This window comes from Schistocerca nitens, chromosome 8, assembly GCF_023898315.1.
Source record: "Schistocerca nitens isolate TAMUIC-IGC-003100 chromosome 8, iqSchNite1.1, whole genome shotgun sequence".
In the NCBI taxonomy this organism is placed as follows: domain Eukaryota; kingdom Metazoa; phylum Arthropoda; class Insecta; order Orthoptera; family Acrididae; genus Schistocerca; species Schistocerca nitens.
In genome coordinates, this window is record NC_064621.1 from 346,449,561 (window position 1) to 346,461,698 (window position 12,138).

The following is a 12,138-nucleotide window of genomic DNA, read 5'->3' on the forward strand; positions in this document are numbered from 1 at the left end:
TGAGTTGATGTGTGTCTTTTCCTTCAACCATTCACCCAAGATGTCAGTTTTAAGTGGCCAAATATAATGAAGTTAAACCTTATTTTCATGTATTTTAAGATATGCAGAACAGACATTAAGCCACTTAATGTGGCAATGTCCCAGAAGCAACTTTACACCTAGATGTCTCCGTAATTTATCAGAAAATGTTTCCAGCTACTCATTTTGAGTGTTTTCACTTATCAAAGGACTACACAAACACTAACATAACTAGAATGAGATTTCACTCTGCAGCGGAGTGTGTGCTGATATGAAACTTTCTGGCAGATTAAAACTGTGTGCCCGACCGAGACTCGAACTCGGGACCTTTGCCTTTCGCGGGCAAGTGCTCTACCATCTGAGCTACCGAAGCACGACTCACGCCCGGTACTCACAGCTTCACGTCTGCCAGTATCTCGTCTCCTACCTTCCAAACTTTACAGAAGCTCTCCTGCGAACCTTGCAGAACTAGCACTCCTGAAAGAAAGGATACTGCGGAGACATGGCTTAGCCACAGCCTGGGGGTTGTTTCCAGAATGAGATCTCATTCTGGAAACATCCCCCAGACGAGATACTGGCAGAAGTAAAGCTGTGAGTACCGGGCATGAGTCGTGCTTCGGTAGCTCAGATGGTAGAGCACTTGCCCGCGAAAGGCAAAGGTCCCGAGTTCGAGTCTCGGTCGGGCACACAGTTTTAATCTGCCAGGAAGTTTCACTAACATAACTATCTTACAAGATTAAGCAATGATTAAGATTTAAATCTCTTTCCAGCCTTTCAGATTTGGGTTTCTCATGATTTTTTGATTTCAGATGCTACAATGATTTCTTTGAAGAGGATGTGGCTAGTTTCATTCCCAGTCTTTGTCGAATCTAAGATTCCACTCACTCTCTTATGAACTAATTTACCTCCTTTTAAAGCAGCTTATGGTATATCACCACCACCATATGAAACAGGAAAGGATTTATTTTTTCAGGTCACTGGATGTACAATGCTCCAAATTTGATGCTGTGGTAATGGAAAATTTGAAGAAACGGATGCCATCCCTAAAAGTTCATGTTACTCAGTTCCAGTACCAAGACATAAACAGTGCAGATACAAGTGATGATGAAGTTTAGTACACACTATTTTGGAGTTACATTTTTTTAATCATATTTGTACTTCATAGTGATGCTTAGAGGGAAATTGTACATACTTTTAACTGTGATTGATATATCACTACTTCTGGTGCTGCAAGATAATTGTGCAATTGTTTTGTATCTAGTCATTTGTTATTCTGGAGTTCTCATTTAGTTTGTAGTATGTTTTATGCTCTCATGTAAGGCAGCATTGGACATTTTAGTTATAAATCAAACAGATTCTGATACATAGTATATTTGTTTATGAAAAATCAAAAATTATTGCCACAGGTGCAGTCCTGACACCTACGAGCAACTGAAGGCAGTGCTGCACAATCTGGGATATCAGTAATTGCTGGGACTATAAATCTTGTGCAAATTAGTATTTTTCTCATATACCCTCTATTTGCTGTGAGTTGATGGATGTGCACATTATAGTGGAAATGTGCAGTCTGTGAGAAACCAGTCCTTTTATTTGACACTGTCAGGGAAGAATGATTATTAATTGACAGTGTAGGCTGATGCCTGTAATACACACAATCCCAACCACAACCACAAACTGCGACTAATTATTCAGATAAGGGGCTGCAAGAAAAACTTCCACTTCCCCTGACAGTGATCCGTTGGATTCTAAATCGCACAGCTAAGAACACTTTAAAGATTTCGTACACCTAAATGCCATGGCCCAGAGGTTCCTAGCTTGCGAGCCAATCAAAAACTAATACATTGCATTACTCATCAGTGTCAGAATCTAACTTCTTTCCTTCAAATATCAAATCATTTGAGACTAATAGCCTCCATATTTGTTGTGCTTGTTTTCCCTCTTTTCACAGTATCACTGTTTTAAAATTTTCCTGTTTTAGTGGTATGAAGAGGGATATATGCAGTCATTTGAAATGTGTGCACAAATAATGGTGTATGGCACATTTTTCAGTTTCTAGGAAATTGACAAAAACCGTTATTTCCAGAAAATTATTGTAAAATAATAATGTAATTGCAGATATGTATTGTTTGTGCATACAAACTATTGAAAATACTTGGTTGTGCTTTTTAAAATTGCAGTAAGCATAGGTTTTATGAAAATCAGTGAATATTAAAATGGAAAAACACTGTATAGCAGTAGATATACAGCATTATTCCATATCTGTCTTCTGCTGTAATGATAAGGTTGTCTTGAATCCAAAAGTTGTAAGTAAGAAAATTATAACAAGATAAAAAATAATATTTATTGTAAACTGATACTTTGGTCTTAAAAAAAGTAATAGAACATTCCAGCCCAAGATGCTGGAGTTGGCAGTCCTGTGTGCATGAGGTGTGCTTGCTTGTTTCTACGTGTGTGTGTGTGTGTGTGTGTGTGTGTGTGTGTGTGTTTCTCTCTTTACTTATTAAGGCTGTGGCCAAAAGCTATATGCGAGTATCTTTTAATTGTGCCTGTCTGCAATTTGACATGTCTTCTTTACAGTAAATAGCAATCTGTCTTTGCCTATATTGTTAATAGAAAATGAGTTTGTTATAAATTTGAGAGACAAATCTGGTGCATTAAACTCAGTTGTCAAACTGCAGATTTTCATTAAAATTCCTATATTTTGGTTCAGGATATTTCATCATGTCCAATAAATTATTTTCTTCTTCTTATGAAGTTTCAGTGTCCAATTGTAGAGCAACCAAAAATCAAAAGGCAACAGAAAACTTTTTACTTGATGTTCACAAACTGTTTGACAATACAATGTCTTCCCCATGTGCGAAGCACATTGCAACTAGATGCATGCTTATGTCACTAAACAGTCTCAGCCAGAGTAATTTTCAAAGCAAGTGGCTTTTTGGAAACTTAAGTCATTGAATTCTGTCTCCTTGAAGTCTTCCATCATCTTGTGAATGGTCAGCTTTGAAGGATTGACAAAGCCCTCAGCAATGACGTGCTTCCATTCTGAAGGAACCATAACTTTTGACACTTTTTTCTTTTCTCGATCATTGTAAAGTCCATATCAGAAAGTAGGAAACTATGACCTGAACACACAAACTTTTGATGTATTTCTGTAAAGTACTTGCAGCCGATCAGATAGAAATAGAGCGCTAAAAATCTACAGTTATTTTTGTGCCCAACACAGCAGTAAGACAATACAATCAGTTCGTGTCTCATACCTTCTTCAAGTGTATTGTAATTGTTTGTCACGAATTCAAGCAGATGGGAAACTATTTCAGCTAAATGTCTCCTTGTGGTGGATTCATCCCACAAATTTACTGTGATGTTTTCAGTACCAACATCATGAACCATGAAATTAGATGACGACAGCTGTCTCTGGTAGAATACAATGGATTGCGTCAAAGTAGGACGAAGTAAAGCCTTTCGTAGGTCAGCACAAACAATTCTGTAAGGTACACATGCTGTGCTGTGGGGCGATCAGTATGGTTGAAAATGAACACACTTCATACGCTGCGATCGCAGTGTAGACACTTTTATTGCTTCGTGATTACCGGTTTCAACAGTCTTATGCTGCCGTCCTCGGATGATCTGTACCTTCTATAAAATTGTCCTGTTACATTACATAAAGTCAGAGTGGGTATTTGGGAGTGCTTTTTATGCTTTGACTCCATGTAAATTAACTTTGCAATTTTCTGGAAGTTTCAGAAGATTGGATGATGGAAACTGTTGAAACTTGTCACCTTGGAGCAGTAAAAGTGTGTACACTGTGATAGCAGTGTATGAAGTGTGTTCATTTTAAACACATATAATAGGTATATTGTTTTTCCTTTTACCTGTTTCTGTATCGTTTTTTAGCACTTTGAGCTGCATCATGCAAAAGCAGATCAAACATACCCTCTCAGGTTCAGTGTTGTGCTGTTCTGTTTTGTCAGAAGCTGCAATGATTTTGTTAAACAACAAATTTCACTGTCTGCAAGCATCTAACCTAGTACTCTGAAATGTAAATTAAAAACTGTTTGATACACACTTTGATAGTATGATCTGTTTATTGATATTCAGGAATTTTTTTTTGGTAAACACTCAATACATTCTAGAGAGTTTGAGATCAGGAGGCAGACATTCTTTTGAGTATTTATTCATGTTGTAATGGCTCATCTGCTTTGGAAAACAGGAAATGTGATCCCAAATCAGAGCCATGCTGTCATGTGATATGGCATGTGGCCTACTGAAATGTTTTCCTCGACTGTCTTTAGAGTTGGTCATTCCACCTTGTAGTTTATATTGAAGAGTCTGTATTCATCACTGGGTGATGCAGAATATGTCAAACAATGTTTTTTGACACATTTCTTTTGGCTGGACTTTGTATTTGAGAGTAACTTGTTTCCGTGAAACATCATCTGTCGTACCTTTCTTTCATCTGGCTAAGCACACCTATGTTGATGGATTTTGTCAAGTAAATGGACAGCTTATCATATATCAAGGCGCGATATTCTTTGTCCAACCTTAACTTAATTGCCAGGTTTATATCCTTGCATACTTCTTTTGAGCACACTTCTGCATTGCAAACATTATCCTGAATCATGCAGTCAAAATTACTATCTAACATTCAACTGGATCAGGTTACCTTCCATTGGGAAAGTAGGTTCACTCAGCGACTGTTATGTGATTTACAAATTATAGAGCGCTGCAGTCAGTCGTATAAAGAGGGTACAATATGACCAATCGATGTGTTCCCCACACAACCTACCTTCTTTATTCAGTAGTATTTGAAGAACTTTCACCGACGTCCGAACAACAGGGAACTAATATGCATTGAGATTAGAAAATGTTGGTATGTAATCTAATATATAAGCCATAGATGTTATGTCATGAGTTGTGACAGTTTATTGCATCGTCTGACCATGTACTTCTTGTATTTTTGGCATTGAAATGGCTAGGCACTAGCCAAAATCTGGATTTGCATAATAAAACATACAAGAAAAGGACGACTGAGAGCAGCGCTCTATAATTTGTAAATTCAAATGGATTATCATATTTCACATTTTTTAATATAAGAGTGCTCAGAGTGTGTATTATATTTCTTTGTCAATGATAAGACAAAACTGGAGTCAATTTTATTTATGTTACATATTTTTGCTGTAATGTTTTCAGAGGATGGACACAACGTACATTGTTAGTGTCATACACTGCTGTACAGGGCACATATGCTTCTCTACACATGTAGAAAATCAAGCGATGGATTACAATTCAGTGTATGAGTTCAGTGTTGTAGGATTGCCGGATCCAATGATGCACACTACCACATGTAATAAGCACTATTTTACCTCTCGGAAGCACACATATACAGTTATATACATTCTTGATTTACGGTGCACGTGTATACTGTTTCGCATGCAGCCAGAGACTGCTCAGAGAGAGCTTGCTAAAACAAAGATATTACGCGAGACTTGGTCGATAGTTGCCAGATTAGCCCCCATCCCCAGAGTGTGGAGCATAAAACATAAATATTGGGGCTTACATGTAACGGAAACAGCCGGGGGGAGGGGGGGGGCGTTAAACTGAAACTATACCTTAAATTATATTACATTAGTAACTGAAGTTTTTGAGCCAGCGAGGGGGGCAGATGGCCCTGCCTGACCAGGCGAATCCTCATACAGGGGACGGTGGGTTGTGAGGAGCCGGTGTAGTGGACCTGAATGCCTGTTGAGGTGCGTAGGAATTTTACCGTTGATGGGTTACTACCAACAGGCAAGGGCACAGACTGGAGAAGATGAATGTGGGTTAAGTTGTCATTGGGAGAGCTGGCTCGTTCATAGAAGACACATTCATTATCTGGCTGCATAGCAAAAAAGCACTTTAGAGCTGCAAATAAAATCTGTGTTGACATTAACTACCACTTCCCTACACGGGTTGACAGAATCTCCACACGAGTCGTACGCGGCAGCATGACGCGTTCCGAGACTGGCCCCTGATACGTCACTAAATCCTAACAGGGGAGAGGCGAGGGGGCTGCCTGTAGGAGGGGGAGTCATCAGATGCATCACTCTGTAGGGGAATGTCACACACACCTGTAAAACTGTCCTGTTGAGTACAGCTAGTCGGTGTGTTCGATCACCGCGTCGAACTATTGCCAACACAAGGTGGGTAATTGGAAAACCATGCCAAAGCGTCCGTTGGAAAACCTAGTTGGCATGTGTGCAGTGTAGAGGGCAGCAAGCGATCCATTGTGTACAGCTCGACGGTACAAGAGTTCGTTGTAGCACTCATGAACAAAATTCAGGGTCACCAGTATTGGTTTAGTGTTGTAGGATTGCCGGATCCAATGATGCACACTACCATATGTAATGAACACTATTTTATTACTTGGAAGCACACATATATGGTTATATACTTTCTTGATTCACGGTGCACGTGTGTACTGTTTTGCGCACAGCCTTAGACTGTTTGCAAAGAGTTTGCCAAAACAAAGATATTACATGTGAGTTGATCAATAGTTGCCACAAGTGTATATCAGAGATGCTGAGTCGCAGATAGGCACAACAAAAAAACTATCAAGTAAGCAAGCTTTCAGCCAAAAAGGCCTTCATCAGAATTGGACAAAATACACACACACACACACACTCACAGGTGAGAGTCATGTGTGTGCGCACTCTGTAATTCTGATTAAGTCCTAAGTCCTTTTTGTCTGAACGCTTACTTGCTTGACAGTCTTTTTGTGTTGTGCCCATCTATGGCTCAGCACCTATAGACATAAACCTTTTTACAAAACCCATACAGCATTATTCCATTCACCTGCATTGGAGGCTGTTTCACAGGAACTACTTTCCCTTTACATGATTTATATTCCAATCCAGCATGACAAAGCCTTTTCCTCTTAATATCTTGCAAAGTACTGATGTTCATTTCCCTTTTCTACAAATTATTTGCATGTTTCAAACCACTTGCACTAAGCATCACCTTGTTAAACTCCCCAATTCTAGTAACATGCATCATTGCATGAATCTCCTCGCTGTTTAGTGCTGCCCTCAGATGAGAAACAGGCCAACTATTACAGCAGGCGATGCAGACTGTTGTATACAACATTATTCCACACAAATCTACAAAATGTCAAAATGTGCCATACAGCGTTATTAGTGTGCATGCTTCATTTTCTGAAACACTGAGTAGGCAGCATAAAACTGTATATTGGCTTGTTTTCAGTGGGTCACTTTTTTGTTTGTGTGTGTGTGTGTGTGTGTGTGTGTGTGTGTGTGTGTGATGTAATATTTTCAACATGATACTTTACGTTTCATTCTGGTTACCAATTCTCACAATTAGGATAATTGATAAACTGTTTGTTTGTATTATTATTATTATTATTATTGTTATTATTATTATAACCACTGCTGCTGACACATATTATGTAAGGGAAAGAGTGTCATAATCCTTTTCCCAATTCCAGGCTATGTTTTCACATTTATGCAGTGTGATATTGAGAGTGCTTGATAGAAGCTGCAAGTCTAAGAATCAGTATCCTAAGACTTCTACTTTTATAGCATGCTGGCAGCACGAGATTCATTTCCACCAAAGAAGCTAGCACTAACTACTCTTGGCATAATTAAATAATGTAAACAATTTTTGAAAAGGTTTCTTATGTAATAATGAATCTACTGTTCCCATGCCTTTATGTTTGGATGTACTATTTCCTTTTTCATTACCACTGTGAAGACAGTATTCAGGTGAAGTATGAGAAGAAATATTCTTCACAGTTGGCTGCATATATAAATAACTGCAGTGTGTTGAAATTTTACCCTTAATTTCTTATTGTTTACTACTCTTCCACCAGTATGCTGCGGGGTGAGGTGTAGTTAAGGGTTGACTCCACCAAACTAAATGTGAACTAAGGGCATCTTTTATCTATTTGAAAATTATGAGGCTGGTTGTCAACACACGAAAGCAAGTAGTTTAATATGAACATCAGCCCATAATTTACAGAAAGATATTCATCATTCACTTATTGGCAGTGTATATCTGTAGATGTCATGTACTATTATTACTTCCTCTTTGTGGAATTCTAGCATTTCTGTCTCCATCCTGTCGATATTTGTTCTGTGTAGTAAGTGTAAGAAAAGTTACTGACAAGTAAACCTCGGTAAGGTTAGTGTTTTTTTTTCTTTTAATGTTTAAATTCATTAGATGTATGTAAATAAAAGTAGTAGATTCACTGTTTAATGTTCTTGAGCTTGTCATTGTGTTGTAGCTAACAAAACTGTAAATTACTCTGTTATACCCTGTTTACCAGATGAGATTGTTATATGGGATGCATTAATTTTTAACTGTATAACATTAAAAACAGACATGGATGTTGGCTGTGACTAATGTTTCATTATATTGCCAGATATCTAGTTCTTGTTCTGTGTGGCTGAACTTTATTATAAATGTTCAGAACTATGAAACTTACTGGGAAAGGGAAAATGTGGCATGTTGGATGTTGTTATTACTCAGGTTTGTTTGTTTTGTTTGTGTGTGTATGTTTGTGTGTGCATAAAGCAGGGGTAGTCAACTTCTGTGATTTTTACTAATAAAGTTTTCTAAAAGCCCACTGGTTGCACAAAGCAGAGGTGCAGTAAGATTGTATGGAAACCTAATGAAAATGTTTTTAAAACCCCTACCATCTACTGCCCACCTTGAAAGCTGGAATGCCTGCTAGTGGGCGGTAGGGACCAGGTTGACTGCCACTGGTATAAAGTTTATACTGAAGTGTAGATAAAGATATGAGACTGATCATTAGTATAAAAACTTCATTTTAAAATGTGCAGTATTGTACTCCTATTATATTATATCTGTAGTGCTACATTATGTTGTGAAAGTCTAAAGAACTCTGTCTAGTATCAGTCTTGTGGATCGTTATATGGCTGTTTATATTTGTGTAACCTACATAATATATGATTGTGTTACATGTTGAATACAAAATTTGTTTTACTGTGCTCCTAAAGGTCTGACACCATATCTGTGTAATTCTTTTATATTTGACTGGATGTATTTCTCAGCTCATTATAGTAAAACGTTGTGCTCTCACTTTCACATCTATAGAGATGTAAAAGAATATCACAGTTTATTTTTTTGATGAAGTGATCATATAGCCACAATACTACTTCTTTAACCCAAACTTTTGCCTATGCTTTCAGCAGTCATGTTCAGCCATTGTGGCAGACGCTTGCGCTTAATGATTGCAGCAATCACTCGTGCAGATTGCTTAGGACGCCGCTTCCTGTCCGAGTGCTTGAAGTCCACCGAGTAGAGGCCAAACTTGATCCTGTAAATGAGCATACATTTTTGTCAGTGTAAAGATCCTAATTACTTACAAGCTGAATACTACAATCTATTAAAGAGTCCCCGAGACTATCTCCTCTTAGTTATTTGTGAAAGAAACCTTGTGTGTTACTGTGACAGTAATGGCATAGCAATATGAGAGTGTTGTTGTTGTAGTTGAAGCAGCTACATGTTATTTATTTCAGGTTAATTTCACCAGAAATAATAGTCAAGTTTGAAATGGTATGATAAAAGACAGGAATGGTAGGAACAGATTATGCAGTGTTGAATTTAATCAGTTGTGAGTATCGTGTTGCACATTGGGCAGATGGTTTACCCAAATAGCACATGTAGCACATGCTATGCACCCCACACAGTCATGACCCTGCAACCAAAATGCACTGTTTTTTGAGGTAGAAATAGTCGATGATGAAATCTTCTCAGGTTTCATCCGAGTCAGAGCGTAGTTCTGCGGCAACATTTCGACAAGTTTCGTACTCGTCATGTGCAGACAAAGATGATGAGTAGGAAACTTATCAAAAGGACACCCTGACTCGGCTGATAGTCCAAGAACACTTTATCATCAAAACTCACCAGGAAAGCCTGCATTCCCATGTAAAAATAGTCATCTCTAATTTTGAATTAAAAGTAATAACACTGTCTGGGAATAACATTGCAGGAAAAGACAGATTGCTATTTACCATGAAGAAGACACATCAAGTTGCAGACAGGCATGAATAAAAGAGACTCTCATATAGCGCGCGCGCGTGCGTACACCCACCCACCCACACGCGCACACGCGCGCGTGATGCTTCCATCGAACATGATGTTTCATTCCAGCTCGAGATGCAGCAGTTTGCAGTTGTGTGCACATGATGTGTGCTTTTTGTGTGTGTGTGTGTGTGTGTGTGTGTGTGTGTGTGTGTGTGTGTGTGTGTGTGCGCGCGCGAAGGCTGTGGCCAAAAGCTATATGTGAGTGTCTTTTAATCATGCTTGTCTGCAAATTGACATGTCGTCTTTACACTAAGTAGCAATCTGTCTTTTCCTACATTGTTGATATTCCTACCTGATGTTTCCATTGTTTGACTGTCTGGTGTTATCTGTTCATGATTGTGAGTGTTTTTGGATGTTTGAATAACACGTGTCATTATTCTTAAAACATATTTTACATATTACAAATGGGCACAAATTGTTATTTACATTTTCTGTTACACTCTTTTCTGCTGTGCATTTATACACACTTGCACCACAATATAGTTGTCAGATATTATCAACGTAAAAGGTTCTGGAGGCCAGAGTTACAATAACGTTAGTAACATGTGGTAAATATAATGAATTTCGGGCCATTAACAAAGAAAACTGTCAGTATACTAAACACATACTCTGGCTTGCACATTCTTTGGACTTGGTAGAAATGAATAGTCTAGCACTGTTCAAATGCTGTACACTATCTTTTATTTGTTGTTGTTTATGGTTGAATTTTATATATTTTTCTTCTTCCAGCCATTGATGGGGACTTCATGCACCCAACTGTCAAAATACAAATATTTCCTTCCTCTACACAAAAGATTCTCCTATCCTAGGTGGAGCATCTTCAGTTTTCAAGAAATTACACTGTATCATATGAAGGTTTTGAAAGATTAAGTGCTGAAAAGGAGTTTACCACCAAAGTTTTGTCACAGTGCCACACTGCTGACTGTTGTAAGAGCACATAGAGTACAAGGTGCTACCCAAAAGTTCCTGAACTTTGAATGACCCACAATTACAAATGGTAGTACAAGAAAACACCACTAGATTTCGTGTGTCAGTATGCCAAGTGTGTTCTATCTAAGCGGACCTGTTTATTGCTGATAAGTAGGTTTCCTGTGTAAAATTTGCTCATGTTTGCAAATTTGCAATGACCCATGTGAGAGAATTGTGTTTCTATATGGAGTTCTGTTTTAAATTTAGTAATACACATGCAGAAACACACAAAATTGTAGTGCAAGCATTTGGTAATGATGCTTTGTGCCAGACACAAACATATGACTGGTTTAAATGTTTTAAAAATGGTAAGACATCTGTTGATGTAGACAATGATGATGATGGTCATGATGAACAATCAGGACAATCATTTATTAGCATTACAGCAGAAAATATCAGTGCTGTTCGGAATGCGATTGTGAAAGACTGTAAGCAGACGGTGCATGACATCTGGTGATGTTCTAAGGCTGCTAAGGAAGGATATGAGAAGGAAACATCCCGAGAAGTGGCCAAGAATAACTGAGTCCTTTGCCACACAATGCAAGGCCACATACATCTTTCATCATGCAGCAGTTTCTGGAAGGGGAAAGGAAAGAAGAAAAAGAAATTATCCTGACCCACTGTATTCACCTGACTTGGCTCTGTGCAATTTCTTTCTCTTTCCCAAGATGAAAATGAAGTTGAAAGGATGAAGATTTGACATGATAGAGGGGATTCAAATCAGTGCCTGCTGTCCCTAGGCACCACTACTTTGGAGGTGTGAGGGCACATCTTGCATGATGTGATTGTGTTATGTTGGTGCATAAGTTTTTAGCGTTTTTTCCATAAGTTTAAAAAACACAACAGTTAAACATAACAGAGACATTAGACTACAATAATATATTCTCCTTCACTATTTACAACAGTCTGCCAATGCTGGGATAACTTTTGAAATCCACAACTGTAAAAATCATCTAGTTTTGAGGTGAAGATTGGAGCAAATTTTCATCCAGAAAATTAGTTCCTTGAAGGTTGTTCGACAAAGAGCATAAAAGACGAAAACCTGAG

The 12,138-nt window shown here is 38.2% G+C and overlaps 2 protein-coding genes across 2 annotated transcripts in view; one reads left to right on the forward strand and one right to left on the reverse strand.

The window, feature by feature from the left end:
- The window catches only part of LOC126199167 (S-phase kinase-associated protein 2-like), a 194,836-nt gene extending 192,339 nt beyond the window's left edge, over window positions 1-2,497 (forward strand). Inside the window, exon 11 of the mRNA XM_049935927.1 lies at window positions 992-2,497. Coding sequence (XP_049791884.1) covers window positions 992-1,133 — 142 coding nt within the window. The 3' untranslated portion in view covers window positions 1,134-2,497. The remainder of the gene's footprint in view (window positions 1-991) is intronic.
- A 6,698-nt stretch (window positions 2,498-9,195) lies between these two features.
- Window positions 9,196-12,138, reverse strand: part of LOC126199557 (myrosinase 1-like) — a 173,342-nt gene continuing 170,399 nt past the window's right edge. The window contains exon 11 of the mRNA XM_049936479.1: window positions 9,196-9,352. Within this exon, the coding sequence (XP_049792436.1) occupies window positions 9,196-9,352 (157 nt within the window). The remainder of the gene's footprint in view (window positions 9,353-12,138) is intronic.